This window comes from Apus apus, chromosome 9 (assembly GCF_020740795.1).
Source record: "Apus apus isolate bApuApu2 chromosome 9, bApuApu2.pri.cur, whole genome shotgun sequence".
NCBI classification, from domain to species: domain Eukaryota; kingdom Metazoa; phylum Chordata; class Aves; order Apodiformes; family Apodidae; genus Apus; species Apus apus.
The window spans coordinates 13,864,361-13,889,677 of record NC_067290.1 but is presented as its reverse complement, the minus strand read 5'-3'; the positions used below and the strand labels follow the sequence as shown (position 1 = coordinate 13,889,677).

The window sequence follows — 25,317 nt, the reverse complement described above, 5'->3', positions numbered from 1 at the left end:
GGTCCCTCTCTTCACAAGCCGGGGCGCAGTGCTGGGGGTCGTATTCGTGGGCACCTTCCTGCCAAGAAAGCTGGCACCGCACGGTCGTGTCAGCACTGAGCCGCCTGCAGAGCCCTGTTGTTTTGGAAGCTGACCCTTCGCGTCCCAAGCATCGCTGGGAAGGACCCGCTTCTCCCGGGCGGTGACGCCGCGGGACGCGCAGCGCGTGCCCGCCCGGCCCCGGGTCCGGGCCCCGCCCGCCTGACGGGATCGCGGCGCGACGGCGCCATTTCCTGCCGGCGGGGCCGGGCGGCAGCCCATGGGCTCGCAGGACGTGCTCGGCCAGGCCACCCGGCTGGCTTCCTCCAGCGTGTTGCTGCAGGTGCGGGGCCGCCCCGGGCCGCCTCTCCCCCTCCTCGGTCCCTGGCGGGAGCCGCTTCAGCCCCGCCCGGCCCGCAGTTATTTCCCGTGCGGCCTCTTCCGCAGGTGCTGTTCCGGGTGGCCACCTTCGGGCTGAACGCCTTCACTCTGCGCTACCTCTCCAGGGAGCTGATCGGCGTAGTCAACGTGAGGTGAGGAACGTGAGGTGAGGAGGAGCCCGGGTCCCGCACCGCGGCAGCGCTGAGCGCTCCAAGCCGGGGATCCGTGCGGCTTCCCAGGAGCGGGGCTCCCGCCTCAGGGGCTCGTGGAAGGCGCGGTGGTGATCCCAGGGCCTGTAGGTGTCACGCTTTGCATCGGTGAATGTCTCCGAAGTGACTTTTCTGGCCTGAAGCAGCGGTACTGGTGGCCTCTTTTCGTGTGAGACCATCAGTTTGCTGAGGAAAAGCCAGGCGCAGGTGTGGGTTACATGCTGTTCCTACACCAGAAATTTCGCAACTGCTCTTTTGGTTTATGCCTTGCTTTTGCTACTTGAATAATCATATGTAATTCTTTTCCCTCTTTCCCGCCTTTTTTAGGAAACGGCGATAATTTACCTCTTGTTGCCATATTTTCCTTCCATACCTGTTAGATTTTTTTTTTTCTGTCAGGCAATCCTGTGTAAAACCTGTCAGAGATGCTGCTGCGTGAAGGATTTCAGAAGTAATACGTAAAGAAATAATTTTCTCTCCTTTTTTTCTCACATCCTTCAGGCTAACTCTGCTGTATTCAACAGTTGTCTTCCTGGCCAGGGAGGCGTTTCGCAGAGCTTGTTTGAGTGGAAGTACAAAGCGGAACTGGACCAAAACAATTAATCTATTGTGGCTGACGTAAGATGCTTCTAAAAATTTACTGGTTTAGAACTTACTTATGAATTTTTCCCTGAGAACTAAAAAAAATGAGAGCAAGTATCTACTGAGGCCATTATTTTAGCATTGAGCAGCCTCAGTTATGTTTCAGGAACGATGCATGAAGCTGCGTGTCTTGAGCTCTGGTGCAGTTTAGCAGCATGGCAGCATAAATGTGTGTGTTGGATAGGAGGGATGTGAAAGGAAGGGTTAGAATTAAACAACAGGATGTTGGTAGTACTGCTGCTTTCAGCTGCAGTCCAGTTCATAGCATGAGGTGGATAGCTGGAAGTCTGTGAAGCTGCAGCCAGAGGGTGTAATCGCACATGCAGCTAAGTGGATTTTATGACTCGTTTCTCCCTTCTGGTTCCTGGACACACCTCTTTGCTGCTTCCCCTCTGTCAGATCTTGCAGCTCTGCAGCCACGGTTAGGTGGGTTGAGAAGTAAGTTTACCTGTCTGATAAGGTGGAAAACTACCCCTGCATGACAAAAATAGTCTTCCATTTAGTCACAGTACTGACTTTCCCTGGAACTCCACAGCTATTAAGGAGGTAGGCCCAGGAATGAGAGGTTGTGCATGGTCATCTGCATCCAGCTATAAAAAAACAGGGATTGTCTCTTTCAGGGCTAGCTTTAATACTAAATTGTTAATAAATTTTCTGCTATTTGACAGCCTTTCAAGTAGGCATTAAACGATAGTTGGCAATGACTCTGTGCACCTTTTTCTTTTAAATTTTTTCCTCATAGAGAAGTGTAATTTAAAAAGAGGATTAACTTTCTTGAAGGATCTGAAATACATCTTAGGAACTCGATGTCAGATACCTTAGGGATCTGATAATGGGAGGGTCAGATAGATCCTTCTGCAATACTTTAAAACTTTCTGCACTCTGCCAGAAGCTCTGTGTCCCTGAAGCAGTGTCTACAGAAGGTAATTCACAGAAGGTAATTCACATCTGCACTCCTGTGCCTAGCTACAGTCACTAATCAAAGAGGCCCTGAGGTACAGTAAGGCACTGTGACCTGGCATACCTGAGGTGCAGGCATGCATTGTCTTCTGCTCACTCTGCTGTTCCTCTCTGGAGAGCCAGGGATTTCTGAAAGAGTGAGACTAACAGTAGGAGTGGTGGCATCTTTAGCAGTAATGGAATATCCAGTTAAGTTTGTTTGCCAAACCGCTGGTAACCGCAGACTTAAAAATTGCAGCAGTGAGGGGTTTGCAGTATTCTGCAGGCTAATATGGGATTAGAATTGTTTGTGATCCTAGGGAACAAGAAATGCAGGTAGTTCACCTTATGTTAAGTTATTGAGTAGAAAATAGACAAGTCAGAAAATGTTTTCTGTGTCTTGTGAATGAATGCCTTAGAAGTGTTCATTACAAGAAGTAGTATTATTGCCATTGTAACTGTAGAAATTAATTCCTCAGAGCTTTTCTATTTTTTTAGACCATTATGGCAATATGTGAAACTTTAACCTAATTTTCTTGGGTTTTATTTCCACTTAAGTAACATTTCCATTGTTGTTTTTTATGTTAATTTTTTAGAGTCCCTCTTGGTGTGTTTTGGTCTGTTCTCTTGGGCTTAATCTGGCTACACTTGCTTGAAGTACCTGATCCCTCTGTGGTTCCTCATTATCAGGCTGGTGTAGTGGCATTTGGTCTTTCTGCAATTATTGAGCTTCTGGGAGAGCCACTCAGGGTTTTAGCACAAGCTCATTTGTTCGTGAGACTTAAGGTTAGTAAAGTATATGGAGTGTGTGTGTGAAATCTGTCACTGAAAAGAACAGATTACTGAAATAGACCTTTGTATAGAAAGGCATATAAAAAATATTAGAAAACTGTCTGTCATTTAGTACTGCGTGACATAGTTGTAACATAGATATGAATTTGTGCCTGTTAAAGCAAGAAAATTGGTTTATCTAGAAATTATCACCTTAATGATAAATACTTAATAATGAATTTCAATTGAAAGAGAAGGCACATGGCTTCCACAGTTTTGTATTTTCATTGATTGTTGGCATGAAATTGTGAAATGCAAGAATGCAAAACATGATTGTCTCAAGCAAAATTTTCTCCCTGAGATCCCATACAAAAGACTGGGAAAATGAAATGGTGGAATTGTGAAAGACTAATTTCTCTGTAAATTCTCTGTTCTTGCCTAAGATGTCCAACTCAGCAGAAAGAAATGCTGTGATAAAGTCACTTTGAAAGTCTTATATTCTGACATAAATTCCATTTCTGAAATGAATGTATTTTAACTCCATGTGAGGTTGGCAGGAAATAAACCTTTTCTCTTTTCTATTTTTTTAAAGGTAATTGCTGAAAGCCTTTCAATAGCATCAAAATGTGTTTTGACAGTTATTTTAGTAGTCCTTTATCCTCAATGGGGCCTCTACATTTTTTCCTTGTCTCAGGTAAGTTTCCTGTGGTGTTTTTTTTCCTGTAAATTCTTGCTTAGTAGAATTTTTATTTGCTTTTGACACAGCATGCTAAATAACTTTGGGGAGGTGAGAGAAAATGCTCCTGGGAGGCTTAGGATTTAGCACTTGTATTTAGTGTTTTCCTAGGACTTGTTATTGACTTGGCACTTTGACCTCACAGTTTAATAAAGCAACATCTTCTGTCTGTGAAGGTACATTTTGCAGATAAGGTTATGTTATTCCATATAAGTTTTCTGTTGCTTCTTTCTTAATGAGTTATGCATTCTAATGCTTGAATACTCTGCCATCTGGCTTCAGAATTAATGTTAGACTTTGGATTCTACATTATAGCAGACTGTAATTGCATGTAACGTTATCACCCTGTACCACCAACTGATACCACTTTATCAGAAGGTGCTAATCATGTGTAACATGTAACTTGGAATAAAGCTTTTTCTTTACTATAGTGAAGAATGGTATACTGACACCTGAAAAATAGAGCTGTGGCCTGTGGACTATCAGTTCACCTAGAAAGAAAAATGTGATCCACCATAAATGTGGACACGGAGTTATTTTTTGGTTCAGTTTTTGCAGTGGTGGTAGGAGGTAGCTTAAAACTGATTGAAGGAAGAGATGTAGACTCTGTCAAATGGATTTTTTTGACTGAGTGAATAATTGCTTTATAATTAGACTTTGATAATTCTAAAAATGCTGAATAGAAGAACATGAAAATTAGCAGCGGGCTATGAGAACAGATTAAAGAAAAAGATCAACATTCTTGGGAGGTGTTAAAGTCTTTAATATGTGACTGGAGAAAGGGCTACTTTACAACATTTCCTTCTCACTGAATTTGAAACTAGCATGTCATTCTGCATTTGTAATTTTATTTCATATCACTGGTTATTTTTCTTCTGTTTTCTGTCTCTCCAGCTTTTATATGTTGGTGTTCTTGTAATGTGCTATGTAACTTATTTTGTGATGTTTTTGGGGTCTCCTGAAGCAACAAAAAAGACATTTCCAATTGCTAGAATGAAAGCTCTGTTACCTAACTTGGTGGAAGGTGAGGTAGGTTGACAGTTCATTTCTTGATTTACAGTTTTTCTTGAGAGAGCTTTGAAAACTAGTTGGAGATAGTGGAGTTAATTGGGTGATTTTGAGGATATCTCTGCACTGTAGAAGATATGACTGATTAAAAAAAATATATACAGGTTTTATTTGCGATAGCAATAAAATCCTCGTCAGAAAAACGTTGTGGAACTAAACCTCTTTGTTATGGCTTTATGGCTGAATTATCATTTAGCATCTTTGCAAAAAGAATTAAGTGGGTATAGAACGTCTGCAGTGTGCAGGGGAATGACCATGTATCATTGGATCTCTGGGAAAGAAACCTGAATGATTTTACCATGGATTTTGGTACTTTGGACTTTCCTGCAATTGAAACATGGTGATACACAGCATTGTGCAGATGCTCAGGTATCTTTTAGGTGCTCTCAATGAAAAGGAAGCAAGAAAGAAATTAAAAGGCACACTGAGGAAGAAGAAAGACATTTTGGAAAAGATTTGCAGATAGAGAAAATAGAGGTTGCAAGACTTGTGGGGACAATTTGAAAACCATGATATAACTACTATCTACAGTGAAGCTGAAAGCTTGGCATGCTAAAGAGCATGTTTGTGTGATTTTTATTTTTTTTTCTTTTTTTTCCCCAGTCTCTATTTTTGAATAGTATTTTCTGTAGAAAGCTTTTTTCGGTACTTTCTGTCACAACAGTAATTTTCAGCAAGGGAAAAAGTCTGCCAGATCAGAATGATATTGGTGTTTGTATTTAGCAATATTTTTAGATAAGTTGTTAGTAGCCATGGTATTGTGGGTTTTCCTTGTCACTGTGGTTAGAACTAGCCTTGAGTATTTTGCTGGCTTTGTATTTTCTATTTCTGCTTTTTAGTTTCCATCATGTTTATTACATTTCATTATTTTATTTTTTTTTTTGCAGACCTTTGTTAACTGGAAGGAAGCATGGCTGACTTGGAGTTTCTTCAAACAATCCTTCTTGAAACAGATTCTCACAGAAGGTGAGGCTTGATGTATAGTTGTGATGGGGAAGGACTAATGAATATTATTTACAAAATTGACTTGAAGCTTGAGAAGGCTGGGGGGGATGTGTTGGCATGTGACTTTCAGAAATTGTTGCCAGCAGATATTACCAACCCGAACAAAGTTTTTGAGGATATTCTCAGCCAGGTGCTGTTCTGATTGACTTTGCCTCTTGCATACTTAATGCTGGAAATGCCTGAATGAAGTATTGGGTGAGATTTAGGGACTTGTTCTTAAGATCTTTGTTTTGAACTTACAGGTGAACGATACGTGATGACTTTTTTGAACGTGTTAAATTTTGGAGATCAGGGTAAGTGTGGTGCTGTTGGGGGATGGTGGCACAGTTTTCTTAGTTACTGTTCTTTAGATGGTTCTGAAAATGACTTTCTTTCTCTTCTGTCTTACATTTCTGTTCTCATTCAGAGAAAATTACCAAGAACTTTTAAGTTCCTCTACAGTAGGAATTTTAAATGTGGTTTCGTGCTGTTGCTAGGTGCACATCTCTGTAGTGGATGCTCTTGTCCTAGCTTTGCCTTTTTAGGACCAAGCCTTGTTTTGCTCTTTAGTTGCTGTGATGGTCAGAATTTTTAGGGAACACTGCTTTAATGTTGCACTAAATACCACTTGTTTTCTTTTTGTTCAATGGAAATGTTAAATTAGAATTTATGTAATTGTTAAAGATTTGGAATTAGAATATGTTTAAAAAAATTACAGTTTGCTGCTAAGTTATTTGTTTTGGTTTTTTGTAGGTGTATATGATATCGTGAATAATCTTGGTTCACTGGTGGCCAGGTTTATCTTTTTGCCTATTGAGGACAGTTTTTATGTCTTTTTTGCTAAAGTGCTGGAAAGAGGGAAGAGTGTAAAGGATCAGAAGCAGGTATGTTTATTTTTTATTATATGTAAAATGTTGGGGTTTTTTGTGACAGATTAGTTGCATCACAGAAGTGTTTGTTTAAATTTGAGTATGAAGGCTCTTAAAATAGTAAAGTTGAAGTGGAGAATAAAAATGTCTTTCCAGAAAGAAAAGAGCAGGTCAAATGATAATGAAATACAAATTATTTTATTCAGTGGCATAGTTCTGCCTTGTTTTATAACTGAAGTTAACATCTGCTCCAAACAGTGTGATGTAAACCCTAGTGTACTGTATATTTCCAGATATACATAGGCAAGAATTTTAATTATGGAAGAATGCTGTTTCTATCAAATCATGTCTGAAAATATTTGACTTACTTGAAAATATAAGTAGCTTTTAAGTACTAAACAGTAATGTTTCCAGAGTGCAGTTTTGGAAAGAAAAGAATTATATTTTTCTTGACCTTTTGAATTGTATGTGGAGTGTCAGTGATTAAGCAAATAAGAGCTTTGCTCCACAGAGTGCTAATATTCTTGCGTGCTCTAGGTAGGAAATTCTTGATCAGTCACAAAGGTCAGCCTGGGCGTTTGTCTGATACTGTGACAACTTTCTGCAGTAATCATGTTTCTTGCACTGTAGCACATGGCTAAACAAATCCTGTGCCTCAGGGCATTCCTAGGCTGAGAAAGGGGTGTGTGTATATTTTATGTATATTAAGTACCTGATAATATGACTGGCAAAATGGTTGAGTTTTCACTGCATGTACTAGAATTTCATTGTATTACAAGAATACTTCTTGTTATGAGGTAGTAGAACTAACAAATGACTTGTTCTGTTGTGGCAAATCCTGTAGTCCCATGTAGCACTAAAAATCTGACCCTCCTGCTGACTCCAGCTGTGGCCCTGGACAGATGCTGTGCTCTTCTTTGCCATTTACTGACTGCTAAGCAGGTGTAGGTGCTGTTTGCACATTTCCATGAACAGACTTGTTAATTGCTAATATGGGTGTAGAATTTGTAATGAGTAAAACATAGAATGAAATAACAAATATATAAAAATTGTTGGATGCTAAGGATGTGTGTGGATAATTCAATAACAAAGGATAAGTTTCATGCCTTTTTACGCTGTGCAAACTTAGTATTTTTTTCTATGAAGTAGCTTTTCTGTGTGGAAATTACTTACATTGATTCTAATTCATGTAATCCTGTAATGGACTACAATTTTTTTTCAGGATGATGTTGCTATGGCTGCAAATGTATTGGAATTGCTATTGAAACTTGTGCTTCTGATTGGCGTTACCATCACAGTTTTTGGCTATGCCTATTCTCAGCTGGCTCTGGATATTTATGGAGGCTCAATTCTCAGTTCTGGAACAGGTAAAGATGTATAGAACTGGCAAAGAAGCCAGACTTTAAAAAAGAGAAGCTGCAGCTATTATGAATTATTGTGTAAAGCAGCAGATTTTCTGTAAAACTCCTGTTGAAATTAGTGACTTAGTTTGTCTGAATCCAGAACTCATACCTTTGTAATAGCATCTTTAATATGTAGTCATCTTAAACGAAAATACACTGAGGAGCTCTAAAATAAGTATGATCAGGTTTGGGGCTTTATCTTCTTGCAACTTTACACTATTGGAAAAGATAATTTAAAAATAATTGTTTGACTCCTCCATGATGTAGAATTTGTAACTACAGCTGTTTAAAACAATGACAAATCTCCCAAAACCCGTGCAACAAACTGGAACCAAAGAATCCATAGTTTTAGCATAGAAACAATAACAGTACTTTTAAAATATTGCTAAACCCCGTAATGGTAACAATCATGCTATAGCTGTACATACTGAAGGCTATGTTTTACAAGTCTGTCTGTGGAAGCAGTCAGAGAATTTGTAGGTCACTGGATTTTCAGGAGAGAAAGTAGAGGTTCACTTAACTCCTTATTTTTGAAACATAAACACACAAATTGTAATCTGGAGTTTTCTTGGGTTCTTCCATGGGTTTGTCAGTTGACCCGCAGTATCTTCTGCGAGAAAGAAGTCTGTCTTATGTAGTTAAGTCCTATGTAATGTCTCAGTTCCCAGCTGATCTGTTGTGGGTGGAGATGTGGCAGCTCCTCAGAGCAACTTTTTAGTTGCATTTCTGTCTGGAAATTTTGCCTGTATGCCATTATAGGAGAGTTCTAGCTTGTGTTTTGTTTCACAATTGTTATAATTAGGAGAAATTTACAGGGAAGATGAAAGTGTGTGGCAGTATATTGTGTTGAAGACAGTTGCACTTTTTTCTCTGTGTTATGATTTCTAAAGGACAAGAAAAATAATAAGATCTGGATGCAGAACTTTGAAGTCATGTATAAATTATCTCTGACCCAGAAAAATCTAAATATCCCTTAGCATCTTGCATGGTTTTTAATGTATTTAACAGTCTGTTTTTCTCACCATTGTCCTCAAAATACAAATTTTGACTGTCACAGTGACTGTTGGATTAATTTCCACGAATTTCTGTACAAAAGATTATTTAGTTTATGATAAATACTTTTTAATTAGGAAATAGCTTTCAATAAAATATTTTTTTCTGATGGTTATCTCTTCTGTTGCTATACTGTTATTCTTGGATGTTTAGGGTTTTAGTATTTTTGGTTTTGCCTTGTTTATTTGTTGAGGTTATCTGTATAGGAAACTTGTTCAAATGAACTTCAGTTCCCATTATTCAGTGTATCATTCTAAGTTTTATCCCTTAGTGAGTGTAAAACCAATGTTGTTTTATAACTGAAGTAACAATCTACTTATAATTCTAATGTTTTTTAGGTCCAGATCTCCTCCGATGTTACTCTTTGTATGTCCTATTTCTTGCTATCAACGGAGTAACAGAATGTTTTACGTTTGCTTTGATGTGCAAAGAAGAGGTAGACAGGTAGGAAATAGTGTCCCCGGAATATTCCTATGATTAATTTGCATATGGTTTGCTTGGAGTTCAGTATGTAAACCGAACAATTGTTCTTCATGGGTATGTGCCTGGATTTGCTCTTTCCAAAGAGCAAATTGCTTTCTGCAGTTCCTTTAAGAACTATGTGCCTCATCTCCAGAGCCAGGGGCAACAGATGGGCAAGCAAACATACATTACTTTGGTTTGTTCCATGCTTCTATTTGTTGATAAACACTGATCTTCTTAAATTAATTTGTAATAACCTTATAAAGATATTGATGCATTTGAAATTGGTGCAAAAATATTCTGCCCCACTGAGAACCCAACTAGTTAATTGGATGTTTACATGCAAATTTAGATGTAGAAGCCTTGGCAAATGTTTAAACTCTTGGCTCAAAAGGTCAGAAATTAAGAAAGAAAAATATTGTTAAATTGGCTTTTGCTACATCACTAACTAGAAAAATAATTAAAATGTTGTCTTGTGTATATATGAGCTTGAAGTTACAGTTTTTAAGACTGTCACTTAAAACTCACTGCAATTTTGCACATTTCATGTAGAATTACTGTGTGTCAGATAAATTTCTGAATGGTATAAATGGAGGGTCTGCATTCAGTGGTTTATCTACTTCTAAGTATGAGGTTGAAATGAATGCCTTCCTGAGATCTCTTTCAGCCTGGATTTTCTTGATTCTGTGTTCCTCCTCTCTTACTGGCTTGGAAGCCCAGTTATGTTCCTAGTGCTGCTGTCAAGATTTTCTTGCTTACAAGGATTTACCAAATTAATTTCAATGTCTCCTTACCACAGTCAAATTAGTGTGTTTTAGACTTAGCAAGGGCTGTTTTCATTACTCCTTTATAGAGTGAACTTGTTTTAAAAGCCACAGAAACTAAATAAAGCATCATTCTGTTGTTGAGCATTACTTTCCTGTATTGCATACCTAAAATAAAATAGCAAAAATCCCACAAGTTTGTTTAGTGAAATAGGAGTTTTTTCACATAGTATAGTGCTTGGTTTAGTGTGCTTGTTGTATTTTTCATTCTTTCAATTATTTTTTATTAATATCTGCTTTCTCAGATGTGGTATTGTGGTATTTCCTCAATGATAAGGTTAGTAAATAGTGTAAAAGTATTGTTAAATTGTTTAATTCTTTTTTTCCTAGGTACAATTTGGTAATGCTGGCCTTGTCCTTCACATTCCTGTGCATCTCTTATTTCTTGACCTACTGGTATGGCAGTGTAGGCTTCATCCTTGCCAACTGCTTTAGCATGGGTATTCGGATAGCTCACAGCATCCACTATATCTATGATTACTTCAAAGAAAGCACTTACAGACCTTTGACAGGCTTGCTTCCCTCACCATTTTTGGTACTCGTTTATATCATAAGTGGAGTAATCACTGGTTTCTCAGAGGTAAGCATCTTAGCTTTTTCTTTCATTGTGAAACTTGGTGTCAAATGGCTTGTTGTCCACAAGTGAAGGAACGGCATAAGGAGAAAAGGCTGGTGAGCATAGGCTGGAAGACTTGCTTTCCAGGCAAGGCAACATAAAATATTAGGAGGCTTTATCTTTGATGCAGTTACCTATGCCAATTGTAGAAGATGCCTGACAAGTAAAATAAAATGTAACATGTTCTTGCTGTATATAGGTAGATCTGAGTCACTAGCTCTTAATTGAAGTTTTGCAGTAGCACAAAGAAACTTAGTAAAAATTCTGTAATTAAAATATTCATAGAGGAAAAACAAGAACAGAAACAAAAATTACCAAGAGTACATTTGACCTGTTTATTCAGGCTATGGGGTGGTAATTGCACAAACTAAGTATTACAGAGATAGTAGTATTTCAATGTATGAAAATTTGACAAAATTGAAAATCCATTATGCCTTAGGAAAGAGAGCTTTATATTTTGCAATGGGAGATTTTCAGTGGGGTTTTGTTAGAAAAGTAGCCTAATACATTGCTGCAAAATAGCAGACTTGTGTAATAGCAGCAGCAGTTTCCTAATCTTTCTGCGTGCCAGATAAGAGTAACTTCTACATTTGCCAGGTATCTACTGAATGCTCATTTTTTGCTGACAAAATTTTCTTAAAGACGAGTGTTATGACTGCTAAAGATGATTTATTGTAGGATCAGTGCATGTGGCAAAACTGGGCTCAGCTTGATGGTGGTGTTAGCATGCTAAAGAGAAGTGTTGGACCTTGTTCTTTGTTGAGGCAGTGAATCTACTTGGTGCTGACCAGTTTTCTTGTGATTGCTTGTTTCCTTTGTTGTAGGTGTTCTTCTGCTGTGATAAGGGTTGGATGGCAAGGCTGGTGCACATCAGCATGGGGGCTCTGTGCTTTGCAGCAACCATCGTTACTATGTTCTGCACAGAGACCAAGCTGATCCACTTTGTCAGAAGCCAGTTCCTGTCCCGGTATATGAAGAAAGGAACATGAAATGCTTGTGTGCGGAACAGTTCTTGTACGTGCTTGCAGAAAAGGGCTGTTTTTTGCATAAGATCTACATGTGTTCCTTTGAAGTGTTGATATCAGAGTGGCAATGTAAAAGGTTGCAATCTGAGTATTCTTTTGTTGTCTAAACTGGTCGGTACAGTGAAGGAGAGCTGAGTTATTTTCACCTTGTGTGTCATTCACCTCTAAGCTTTTCTTCAAACAGCTTCTTTGGTAATCAATGAAGGTCTAAGATACACCCTTCTGACATAACCTAGTTGACAGACTAGATGTAGAGAGAGCTCCCATTCTTACCAAGAGGGAGTACATGTATGGAGACATCATAATGTTTTCATCTTAAGATACAATTTAGAATGCTCGTACTTGGCACAGTGGGCTGCTTGACTGGTTAGAAAATAAATGGTCTGACCAAAAAAAAAGCAAAACAAAACACAAAAAAAAAGTTGAAGAAAACACAGCAAGGACCAACAGCAATATAACTGTTACTGAAGCAGAACATAATGTGGTGCAGATTGAGTTGTCAGTGTTTTGAAGTGAAGTGGTGAAAAGAAAGTTCTGACATTTACAAGTAAATTAATGGCATACACAGCATGTGTCCATGGTAGCTATGCAGAATTATTTCATTCAGCATACCTTTCATTTATGAGGGTATTGATTACCTTGTCAAAACACTCTGAAGCGTTAGCTAAAAGAAAAAAGGGGGGTTGAGCAGTGATTTACAGAAGATATTAAGAAGAATCACACTGACACTGAATTTCCAAAAGGTTAGTTGTAAAATTTCTTTAACTGCATTGTTTTTTGTTTTTATCTGAGAACTTAAATACCAGTGCAAACAAATTTGTCTCAATAAAAATTATTTTATCATGTCTGTGAAACTGAATGTTAAATATGTTTAATAAGATTTCTTTCAAGTATTTAGGCATATTTGAAACTCTATATGATAGAAAATGCTTCCTTTTGTTGCAGTCAATTTTCCTCACGTCATGTTACTCTTTGTATTGATTTTTTGTTTGTTGAAAATCTGGACATTCAGAAGTTGTAAAATTAGATGTTAGGCTTCTGTTTTAGGTTTACTAATGGTGTATTTTATTTTTGGTTGAAGGTCTGAATTTGGCAGTTTCAGAATGTTCAAGTGTCAGGTTTATAATGATCAATGTTCCCTTTGCAGTGTTTGGATGGGCCTAAAAATGTCAAATGATGAAAAATGTGTGCTCAGACATGTACAGTCAAAAGCTTTTGATTTAATTATGTAGGAACTTTGCAAATCATCAGACTGGTTAAAAAAAAAAAAAAAGCACTTACTGTAGTGGCATTGAGGAGTTACCCTGCTAACTATAGTTCACCGTGTGAAGTGGTGAACTTTCTGGTATCAGTGTCTTTAGTTGAGTGCTGTTAGAAATGTTTTCTAAACTCTGGTGATTATCACCAGAGATACTTTATATCAGAATTCAGTGATTTAAAAATTATCTCATAGAAGCCAAAATGTAACAGTGGGAGAGGGAGGTGTAGTTCTTCAGCTTATGGTGGTGTTTGTGGCCTGGCTGGAAGGCAGCAGAAAGAAACTTGCTGATTTTTCATTATTTATTAGGGGGGGAAAAAACCAAGACTGTTGAATTTTAGTACTTTTTAGAGTCCGTCTTTTTTTGAGTGACTTGGGATCTTGCTCTAGGAATATCTCAGTCTTTACTGTCAATTTTAATAACTACTTGGAATGAGAAATTTTTGTACAGTGCTTTGGAGATTAAAGTACTCCTCACACAAAACGAGCCTTAAGTCACACTGTCTTGTGTAGTCTCCTGATCCCAGCTGTTCCATGGTGCTACTACTACTGCTTCTAAAATTGTCATCAGTTGGGTGATGTGAGATCTCACAGCTCAGGCAGTGGGCTGGCTGGTCTCATCAATCTCTTAACATAAATGTTGTGTATGCACTTGAAAATTAGTTAGGTTTTAGAACAAATTAGTTTGTTGTAATATTGGAAAGGCTTATAAATATCTCTGCATCTCGGCAAGTGAAAATGCAATTTTGCATTAATCAGGAAGACAGTTGAGGTGGCGTAATCATTTCTCATTTCCAAATTAAGGATACATTCCGCTCAAACTTGATGTGTAAGCTGTTGGGTGATGGATAGCTGGGTTTTGTGGTTTGGTTTGAACAAAAACAAAACTGGCAGAAACTGCAAGGAAGGACGGGAAGTATAATACCTATAAAGTCTCCTGGTTTCTTATTTATCTGTGTGTTCCTTAATGCAAAAACTTGTAATTGCTTTATTTATAATGAAGAAAACTGTCAAATTCAGGGTCAAAGTTGCAATTGACTCAACCAAATTTCCCTTCTGTTTGAAGTTTGTCTTTCAAGGGCAAGACGGGATGCTTCTCTAGAAATTTAATGAGGCTGTTTTGCTGTGTTTTTCTGAAATTCTTTCATTTAAGCCAGAGGAGAATTAAACTTTTTTTTTGGAGAAGTAATTTCATATATCGTGTGATGTGGCTTTCTTAGTAGTTGGATGATTAACATTTAAACAACTGTGAGATAAAGTGGCATTATAATATGATATACCAAATAAAATTAATTCCCTTTTTTTTTTTCCAGTAGAAAGTTATTGGAGTGTTACTGGTTATCTTTGGTACAGTTGATGCTTAAATTTGGTTGGCTTTTCTAGGATCTCTTATGTGTACATTCATTTATCAACCTAGAAACTGAGACACTGTTTCCTAACACACACATTGAGAAAATTTACTATAGTTTTTTTGTAAGAAGTATCATCGTTATGGTCACCTATGCTCTTTTTTCGTCTTTGCTTTTGGCAAAATGTATTTGTATGGATTGGAAAGACCAGATTGCTTTTAAATAACGTACTGTTGTGGTAAAAAACTGTTTCAGAGGCCTGGAGAAAACCTGATACTAGAAAACTTGTTAGCTGAATTATGCTGCAACTGGCTGCGCCAGTGTTGGAACTAACCAATTGTTCAACTGTTTGCTTTTCTGGTATTGTAATATATATAAAGAAGTGGGGAGAGGGGTACACACATGCTTTTTTTTTTTTTTTTTTTTTTTTTTTTTCAAAAAACAGGAGTTAAAGCTTTTACTGTAATGGTTCATCTGCTTTAGTAGGCATGAAAAGTAATAGCTATCAGCTTGAATGTTGATCACAGTTTAGTATCTATAGGTCTTGACCTGTCAGTTCATATGAAGGATTCCCTGACTGTGAGTACCTTTGGTCAGCCAGTCCTTATTTGCTGGCTCCTGGATAATGCTTAAATCAGAACTTTGACATAATTTTTGTGGATTTCATATTCCTTGTTGTTGGATCACCCTACCTTTTCTTACGGTTTAATTACCTTTATTTTAAAGATAATATTGAAGAATATTTGAGGCTTTTTGAGCTAAATCTTGCTGAGATGTAATGATTTTGTTTGGCACAAAATACGTAACTCATTTGTATTCCTGTAGTGCTTTGTAAATGCAGTTCCTTTCCATTGTAAGCTTGAAAAGAAGTTTGAAGCTCTCCTCATCTGATGTACAGCTGGGCCATGGAAACCAAGTGCTCAATAGCATTAGCAGCTGGGGGATCTAAACTAAGTAGTGATAGGAAGTGCTTATCTGTGTTGCATTTTGGATTACTTGCACAAAAAGATGTTTGTGCTCTTTAGTTTATGGATCTGAGTTGTGGTTCATGCACTACATTGCTACCATCTAGAAGAAGAGATGAACCCTTTTCAGCTGGGATGTCTGCACACTGCTACTGTGAGCTTCATTCACAGAATATGATGAGTGTGTAGCTAAGGTAGGTTAGTTGGTTTTCCTGTAGTAATTGTGGGGGAAGGTAAAACAATTCTGGTTTTTGGTTTTTCAGACTTCCTGTTTAATGTGGTAAGCAAGCATTTAATAGAGCTCTGTGTGTTGATTTGCTACCTGGCTTTTGTGGTTCGTAGGTATGTCTGTTTTCAGCATGACTGATTTTCCAAAGTGTCATCTCACTGAACTGCATAAGTAGAAAGGAGCATAACTGGGAGGACAGATGTGTTATATATGTGACCCATTTAAGAAGACTGAAATAATTTAAGCTGTGTCAAGAAGAAGAGCAGGCCTTAAACAGAGAAAATGTGTGAGTAAATGAGTATTATGTTGTGTTCTTTGTGATGCACTTTGGAGAAGGAGCTTCAAAGAGGGAAGAATGAAACAGAGCTTGGAAGGAAACTAGAGTTTTGCCCATACATTTTCTGAATACAGGAATATTTCAGAGTTGCTCCCTTATGGCCCCTCCTTGGGAGGGGGAGGAGTGTGAAGCAGTTCCAGTGCTGTTCTGAAGACCCTTGCTTGTGTCTCAGAAAACAACTGAGGCCTAGTCATGCTCTGCCTTTGAGAAAAAGCCTCGTGATCACTCCTGAATATCTTTAATTCCTTCCGTTTTTTTATTTTTTCCTGACAGTTTCGTTCATCGGTTGGTAAACCCTTTGCAACCAGCTCGCTCTATGTAAATGTCTTCTTTTTTTTTTTTCCCTTTTTTTTTTCCCTTTTTTTTTTTTCTTTTTTTAAAAAAAACACCCTGGTCAGTCTCAGTGCAAAAATGTGGTGGGTCACCAGAGTCCTGCACTGAGATGGAGTGAGGAATGTGTTTGTCAGCTAGCTGAAGGTTCTGTTGTGGCCTACTTGCAAGGCCTGAAGGCAAGGGGTGAGGAGGGAGCAAATTAAGGTTGCACATAAAAATTGAATTGTGACTTCTTTTTGGTTCTGGATGCTTGACTTGGCAGTACAAATGTTTTCCTAATGGAAGTTGTTTTTTATAAAAAAATTCATAAAGCAAGTACCATAAAGTGCACTTACATGCCTTTTCTTATTTGTGTAATGATATTTAGCAGTTTCTCAGGGGGAGCAAGGTTTCTGGTATGAGGAAAAGAAGGGAAATGTGGCAGTGTACAGTACACGTGCAAGGAGCATAGTGTCCCTCTGAGGAAAGCTCTTTAATCTTTGAGTCACTTCAGATCTCAATGCATTTTTGTCACTGCAAATAAAATCCTTGAGTATGTCTCTGCACAAGTGCTTCTCTAGGCAAATAGTGGAATATGCTTGGAAGTAACAGACTATGTCCACATAGTAGAGTTTACTTTGCTCCAGACTGCATGTCAGTCTGATTTGCTGGTCAAATAGACTTATTTATGCATTGAAAATACAGGCAACAGTGTGTGATAGTATTCTTTCTTTAGCAGTCCTCACATTTGAGGTTGACTGTATGTGGAAACTGGGTTTTTCTCTGGTTCCATCAGAGTTGTATTGATGTTTCTAGTATTTCTAGGGACAGTCTAGGGCTTCACTCCAGTCCTGCTCAGCACCAAAAGGTTGGAGGAGAGCTGGGTGGAACCACCCCTGCTCCATAGGGAGTAGGTCTTGTGACCCATCGACTGGGTCTTTTGCTGCACTTTGGCACCTTGGCTCTGATTTCTAAGGAAAAGCTGAGAGCTGTAAAAAAATTCTGTAGTAAAGCTATGGAGGATAAAAAACTAGGGTTGCTTTCTTGAGACAGCAGCTCAAGGATTCAAGAGAAGAACCACCTGTGAGTATATGTTCCTGAATGTAAATATAAAGTTAGAAGATGGCGACTTGAGCCCCAAAGGTTTATTTCAGGGAGCTCCAGAGTTTGCCTGCAGAATGGTTTGCTAGTAGAGATGCTGAGTGTTGTGAAGGTACTTGTGCTCGGTGGCTTCTTAAGTTCCACTGGTTTTGTGTATCTAAACAAGTGTATGATTTGTCCTTTTCAAGTTGAATATGTCCTACTTGTGGAGTCTATTTGCAATTCACAAAAGTTCCCTGAATGAAATGACTTGAAGGACTGCAAATTTATGGAGAGTGCAGGTGCACCAGGTCTTTTGGAGGGAAATCCAGAGACTGAGAGCAGAAGAGCAGGCCAGGAGAAACGGAAAACATGCACAGTGTACAGGTCTGGTAACTGGGCATTCAAGGTACTTTCGATAGGATTCCACCAAAGCTAACTGCTCACCAGGTGGGGAAAACAGGAGGTGAAATATCAACCATCAAAAAAAGTAGAAGATCCTGTTCTTTTGATACCTCTATGGAGTGACTTAACTTTTTTTCTTTCTTCCGTTTAGAAGACCATTTGAGAAATTGTAGAAGGCTCTTTACAGAGCATCTTTGTGGAAGAGTATTTTTCAGCAAATCGAGACAGGATTTTAAATCTATAGGTTTCTTAATTTCTGTGTTAGTGAACTAATTTATTCCATGTCCCTTTTTCCCCCCACCCTCTAGACTGTCTCCAGAGTGGTACATACTGGTTCTTTGATGCAGTGGCTGCCAACCATGGCCAACAGCCTCATCTTGGCAAAAACATTATGTATATTATGTCTCATTGTTCCCACTCTTTGCTCTCTCTTGATGTCTTCTGTGTTTCCCTTCAAGTCGTTTTGCTGTATGGGCCATGGGACCCCAAGGGGATCATCTTTGTGCTCTGAACTGTGAAATGTTTACATGCATGTTCTAGTTTATCCTTCAGCTGAGTAGTGTACTATGTGGGCAAAGCCCATGTGTAGCAATTCAGAACAAGGCTTAGACAGTGCCAGTTGCATTTCATTACCTAATTACCTGTTTGTGTTCAGGGTAGGAAGGTGTTCATCTGGTAACAGCAAAGAAAAAGCAAAGATGAATTATTTTTAAAATACCTCCCTCTTTGAGTATGAATTTAAGTTCATAAGTTTTACAAATCATCTAGTGCTGAAGTAAAGTCTGAAAAGCAAAGGATCAAAGCCAAGAGGTGTTAAGCAAATATACTTTTCTAATAACAAAAGCATTCTGTCACCTGAATTGAAATACACTACTTAAAACTGATTCCCTGGTAACTCTGAACAATTTATGAAGGGGTTCTGACTGGTTGTTTGAATATTTTTTTTTCTCCTGCAGCTGTGAATTAGGTGGAAAAATACTGCAGCTGAGCATAATGTTGTTTTGTCACTAGAAAATTCACTGCTGGCATTGAATTCGGCCTGGAAAATTAAAGAGGTCATGACACAACATCTGTTTTGTGAAGAGCCTAGTGATTACCAGCAGTAATACTGTGAACACTGGAATGGAAATAACTGCAAAGCAGAGGTGCTGTAATGATGCCTTTTTGACCATCGTTCTATGGGTTGCTTTCGCTGGATTTCCCCTAGATGTGTGTTTGGAAGGTAGGTTTGAACAAATTACTCATGCTGCTCAAACATCAGGTGGAGCTGTTTCTTTGTGTTAGAATTTCCACCTCATGCTCTTCACAACACTTCCTTTTTTCCCTTTCCATGTTTTCAGTGTTGCCAGTGATTTTACAGGCAGTGTTCTGGAGGCATGTGACTAAGGGTTCTGTAACTCCTGTAATAGGTTGGTCTTGGAGTTCATTTCTGGCTAATACAATCCATATGAGACATGAAGGGATCTTACCCTGTACATAGCTTTGGTTAATCCCCCTCAGCCTATTAGTAATCTGAACTGACTGATTCCTGTACTGTGCTTCCTTGAGCTAGCAGTAATTGTGATAACTTATTGCCTTTTCCTTGGAGTGATTGCCTTTGTGTGTCAGAGACAAGGGAGTCTCTGGGATTTCTTGTGTTTGTTTTTTTTTATTGTACCACAATAGAATTGTGTTATTTTGCACTAATGCTTTTTAGAGACAAGGTATTAAAATAATTAGGAAAACTTATATGTAACTTGGGTGTTTAAAGCATTGACACCATTGGACACGTGCTTTACCTGTTTGGATCATGACCAGCTTTTCGTATCTTCTAAAGCCAAAGGTACTTCCAGTCTCAAGTAAAGCTGTGATCCTGCAAAATGAGAAGTGCTAGTGACTACTTGGAGCTGTTAGAAAACTTCTGACTTCTGTCAGTCTTAATATGCCTGTTAGAGTTCAAGGACTGTTTTGGATGATGCTCTTAGTCATATGATTTAGGTAGTCTTGTGAGGAGCAGGAGGTTGGGCTTGGTGATCCTTACTGAGTCCTTTGCAATTGGAGATATTCTCTGATTCTGAGCTGTGCCACAATAACACCATGGGGAATTCTTTCTGCACTGATGCCTGGGAAGGAGGTGGCCCATTTTACATAGGAATAAACCTGACCAGGAAAATACTGCTTTGGCTTAGGCTCCCTGGTAGATAGATCACTAATGAGCCAGTGTGGGTATCCAGACAGCTGATTATTTTTTCTTTCTTCACAATGGCACTACTTCTTGTGCTTGGGCCAGCTACTCAAAGCACCACCACTTGCTTATTTTTTCTAAAAACGTTAATGCCCCAGTAGCAGTAAAGCAGTTGAACAAATATTTTTTTCCTAGAATGTTTTGACCATCCTGGTCTTCAGTGTCACTTCAAAATTGTGCTGACTCCCTGAAGAAGCCTGTCCTGTGCATTTCTCATTTTTAATGTGCCTTCTTTGAGCTGTGGTTCTCTGGATAAACAGGATAAAAGTGCTTTGCTACTGATATTTGTGGAGACTGTCATACCTGCTGCAGAGTCAACATAGAATTCACTTCTTAAAATTTACTAGTCATAGATTCCTGCACCTGAAAAGGAACAACAAAATGCACCAGTACAGGCTAGGAGGTGATCTGCTAGAGAGCAGCATTGTGGAGAAGGACCTTGGAGTCCTGGTAGAAAGCAAGTTATCCATGGGACAATAATGTGCCCTTGTGGCCAAGAAGGCCAGTGGTATCTTGGGGTGTGCATTAAGAGGAGTGTCTCTAGCAGATGGAGGGAGGCTGTCCTCCCTCTCTACTTGGCCCTGGTGAGACCTCACTTTGGAGTATTGTGTCCAGTTCTGGGCTCCCCAGTTCAAGAGGGACAGGGATCTACTTAAGGGAGTCCAACAGAGGCTATGAGGATGATTAAGGGACTGTAACACCTGTCTTATGAGGAAAGACTAAGAGACCTGGGGCTTTTTAGTTTAGAGAGGAGAATTCTGAAGGGGGATCTAATTCATGTCTATAAATACATGAGGGCTGGACATCTAGAAGGCAGGGACAACCTCTCTTCACTTGTGCCCTGTGATAGGACATGGGGCAGTGGACTCAAACTCAAGCACAGGAAGTTCCACCTTAACATGAGGGAGAACTTCTTTACTGTGAGTGTTACAGAGCACAGGAACAGACTCCCCAGAGAGGTTGTGGAGTCGTCTTCTCTGAAGATTTTCAAGACCTGTCTGGATGCCTTTCTGAGTGATCTGCCTTAGTTGGTGTTTTGTTGGTTTGTTTTTTTTGTCCTACTCTGGCAGGGAGGGTTGGACTCTATCTTTAGAGGTCCCTTCCAACCCCTAATACTCTGTGATGTGTGTATCTGTAGCCTTGGTGCCCTGGAGGATTTGTGAAAAGATACTGAGTTTTTCCATGAATAGTTTGCTGCCACCTTTTTTTAAAATTTGAAAAAACTACAATGTAAAAAGCTTGCACATCAGCTCTACATAGTATCAATTTCACACAAACCACAACTTCTGACAGTCTGCAGGAATGGTGGTTCCCTGTAGAGTACATGGTCTGGTTTGAGATTAAAATCTGAATTCAGACTGTCTCCCCAGAAATTAATCCACGTTAAAAATGTTTTTGAAAAGTTACATGGAAAGAACATCTTTCTTTCAAAAATCTGTAAAGGATTCAGCAAATAAGTTCTAGTCCTGGAAATACATAGAGTTAATGAGGAACAGGCCTTGTCTGTTTATGCCTAGTAGTGTCTGCTGGGATTCACAGTGATGGTGCTATGTTTGATTCTAACAGAGGTGATTTGTGCATCCCTACCTAGAGAGAGAATCCAAACCATGCTCTGTGTTTTCCTGTTTTGTGCTAAAACAGTCTTAGAAGTGAGACTTGCATTCCTTTTGTTGCTCACTCCGTCCTTTGTCCCTTTTCCGCTCCCCAGAACACTGCTTCTCATTCCTTCTTCCTGCTTTTAAAAATAGAAGTCTAGTTATGCTTGCCAAAATACAGTCTACTGTAGTATAGTTGGGAGCTTGTGACTAAAAGAGTAGCTAAAATAAATTCATTAAGCAATCTAATGCTGGTGCAAGTTGTCAGGTCTTGGACCACTTGCTAAGATGGTTTGCTGTCCCTATCTGTTCTTTGGTAAGGATAAAAAATAGAGGTCAGCATTTTGTAGATTTTGGGTTACCTGTTTTCTTTATGAGTTAGCATGTGCAGCTAAGTCATGTGGGACTTCATCAGTTCCAGTTCTTCTTAACTGAAAAAGGATTTGATATTCAGTTATAAAATTATTATTAGGGAACTTCTATGAGAAGAAGTTACTGGCAATAGAAAATATAAGATACATAAATATTAAGTATTTATTTTCAGTTTCACAATGCCTTAAATTGTAATTTCTAGTGAACAATTGCTGAGGACAGAAAGTGTTCTGACATCCTTGGAGGCAAGGTTCCAGGAGAAATGTTTTAAAATTACTGTATTGACACCTGTTACTCTCTGGGCTACTGACCCTACTGAAAGTATCAGTGTCTCATGTTTCTTTGCTTTGCAGTAATGATGTGAAATAGGGATGCACTGCTCCCAGGGGAGAGTTGGAGCCTGCAGTTGCAGTCAGCCTCCCCAAGTCAGCACCTTTCCCCTGTGCTAGTGAAAACCCCTCCTGTGCCTGGTTTCCTTTAACTTGGTGGTTGCTTTCTTCCAGGTCTTGACTTCCAGAGTTTCACATTCTCACCCTTCTTGCTAAAAGCCAACTGGTCAATCTTTGCATTAACTGGCTTACTTGAAAGTCTCAGTGTTGTCTGGTAAACTGAATGGGTTGTGTGACTTAACCTGGGAGATAGCCAGCAGCTCAAAATGTAAAACTTACTTTCTGTGTGTAGCAGATAGTGGTAAATAATACTTAGCCCTGAGAAAAACTAATAATGCACACACAAACCAGAACAAACTCTGGCAGCCCCTTGGGCTAATTATAGTGCCTTTGTTCTCAGGTTTTGCAAACGGTTAAAGTATTGAGTAGTCATTTACTATCAGTTCTTTTAAAAAGTTGTGCCCCTTAGGGTCACCTTCAGCCAATGAAAGAAAATCCTTTTTGTGAGGTCATTCTTGTATTCAATTCTGCAATGGTGAGGTTAACTCACCAGCCCCAACCCTGTAGAGGTAGATAAGAAATCCACAATGTGATTTCACTTGTTCAGCCCTGTTATGCCTTGTGTTAGTTCATTTATTTCATTAGTTTACTTTGCAAAGCAATTACATAACTGTTACCACAATAGTACTGGAACGGGGTATTACATTTAGTAAAATAACTTGCCAATTAATTTCAAATTATCTCTGTGCAGTAATCTCCTACATGTAATAGAATTATTCAAATGTCTGAACATTTTACATGCAGTATTGGAGTCAGTTAGATCAATCAAAAATTAATTGCATCCAAGGCATCAGTATAGTCTTCTGGGATCAGCTGAATACCAGTATATCACAATAAAGTCATAATAATTGATGTAGCATTGAATCATGCCTTTGCTTCTCACTTGTAATGGCAGTTTTATTAACCAAGCAGGGTAGGTGGAAAAATAGAAAGAGAAATTAAAGTAAGTTAAATACCAGCTAGTGGCCATTAACTTTGCTTTAATTCTGTGCTTATGTGGTTTATTATCCTGACACTTTCTGTACTCTTAGAATAGCTTGTCCTTGTTTTGCACAGTTGCACTTTCAACTGTAGTTTGTATTTGTATATGAAGAGAGGAAATGAATATGTGGCTCAGTATTCAATTCAAGTTGTCAACTCAAAATATTTCTTCTGAATTTTGATGTAATGGCTTGCGCATTCATTGCAAAAAGTATCTCTCCCAGTTCATTAATTTGCTTATAGTTATCTTGTTTACTTCTCAGTATGAAAATACAATTTTTGTTTTATTCAAATTTTTATCATAGTTGAATGATTTAACTCAGCTATTATTTGTGACCTCCATTTGTGCAAGTATGCTTTGCTAGTTACTGGAAATACTTGGAAGACTGTTCATTTTTTTTTGTTCTACAGCTGTGAAGTAAAGTTTTTTTTTCTCCCCCAAAACTGTTCTTGTGTAAACAGTTTTCAGTCAATTAAGAATTTCTCTGGAGTTTTCATTTCTAAAATTACAGGTAAACCCTAGTCAAATTCTGGACTCCCCAAATTCTTCCTTCCTGTCAGAAGTGTGAAGTCCACTCAGGGATCAAGCTGGCACAGGGTTTCAGTAGAATGGTATGGCTTCTGCTCTGATCATGGATATTTCTGTCCAAGTGTTCTGTGTTGCAGAATTAGGGATCCTTTAATTGAGAGAATCAGGAATTCTGAGAGAAAAAATAGCTTAGGTTTTATATTTCCATAAATCAATAAGTAAGATTTTCTCAATATTTTTGTCTTATGGTAACTGAAGAAAACAGGTGTTACTCACATGAAGAATACCAGGAAATAGCTCCATGTAAGTCCACTTATCTGCTCTCTGTTACTGCCCATATTGCTAATATGGCCTAAAGCAGTATAGTCTGATTAATACAGTCTGTCCTCTTAAGTTACACAGAAGTATTTCCCATAGCAAAGAGAACTGCTACTTACCTTAGATTATTTTCTTTTCTGTGGTAGTTCATGGGGTAGCTTTCTGCATATTTACAAGCTGAGTATTATCTTTGTTATTTAAAGCTATTCATAAGCATGTGTTCAGAATGCTCTGTTCTATCAGCCTTCTGTTTAATTTTTCTACAGCTTAAAGACTTCTAAAAATCTGCGTTTTTGTTTTGGCTTGACATGGCTGCTAATGAAGAACTGATAGCAAAAGAGAACTTTTTCCCTCCCCAGGAAATGTTACCAGTGAATAACAAATTAGGCAGATTCCTTTATTTGTAATAATATTTTAATGTTTATTGTAGTATTATTTAGCTGCCTTTAAATACTTTTTTTGGTATGTATCTTATTATTTGAATGAGTTAAGTCAGCAGTAACTTTTGGAAGGTTCAGTGAGGACAGAAACCTCTGAAGACCTATCAAATTGGAGCCTAGGAACTGCAGTCTCTGTGCTCACTATTGCATGAAGTTCTTAGCTGAGACTTGATGCTCTTGGGCAGCAACATATTAGCAAGGCATCACTACTGGACATCTAATTTTACTTTCTGAATGTCAGGTGTTCAATGAGCTTTCAATTTGTGGACAAGCAATGTTGTAAAGTCTTTTCTATCCGTAGTGGCCTGGGTTTCCAGCAGTTGGTGGCGTGGGGGAGGAAGAGGGAACCCAATGGCGTTGCAGTCCTTTCTTCTGCCAAAAGATGGAGTGAATGATCTACTGAACACCTGGGCTGCTAACTGATTTTTTTTTTCTAGGCAACTAGGAACTTTTCTGCAAGGAAGGAAGGATTTC

The 25,317-nt window shown here is 38.6% G+C and overlaps 1 protein-coding gene across 1 annotated transcript; it reads left to right on the top strand.

The window, feature by feature from the left end:
* Positions 1 to 261: 261 nt before the first annotated feature.
* Positions 262 to 14,452, top strand: RFT1 (RFT1 homolog). Its single transcript, XM_051627818.1, has 13 exons — positions 262 to 361; positions 466 to 551; positions 1,110 to 1,226; positions 2,786 to 2,975; positions 3,553 to 3,654; positions 4,591 to 4,725; positions 5,652 to 5,730; positions 6,012 to 6,062; positions 6,502 to 6,632; positions 7,840 to 7,984; positions 9,412 to 9,517; positions 10,690 to 10,939; positions 11,800 to 14,452. Exons 1-13 carry the CDS (start codon positions 299 to 301, stop codon positions 11,962 to 11,964), a joined length of 1,620 nt encoding a protein of 539 aa, XP_051483778.1. The 5' UTR covers positions 262 to 298; the 3' UTR covers positions 11,965 to 14,452.
* The last annotated feature ends 10,865 nt before the right edge of the window (positions 14,453 to 25,317 follow it).

Coding starts and splice junctions, on each gene's coding strand:
- RFT1 (XM_051627818.1), top strand. CDS start 299: ATGGGCTCGCAGGACGTGCTCGGCCAGGCCACCCGGCTGGCTTCCTCC. Junction 2,976..3,552: donor ATTTGTTCGTGAGACTTAAG/GTTAGTAAAGTA, acceptor ATTTTTTTAAAG/GTAATTGCTGAAAGCCTTTC. Junction 9,518..10,689: donor TGCAAAGAAGAGGTAGACAG/GTAGGAAATAGT, acceptor TTTTTTTCCTAG/GTACAATTTGGTAATGCTGG.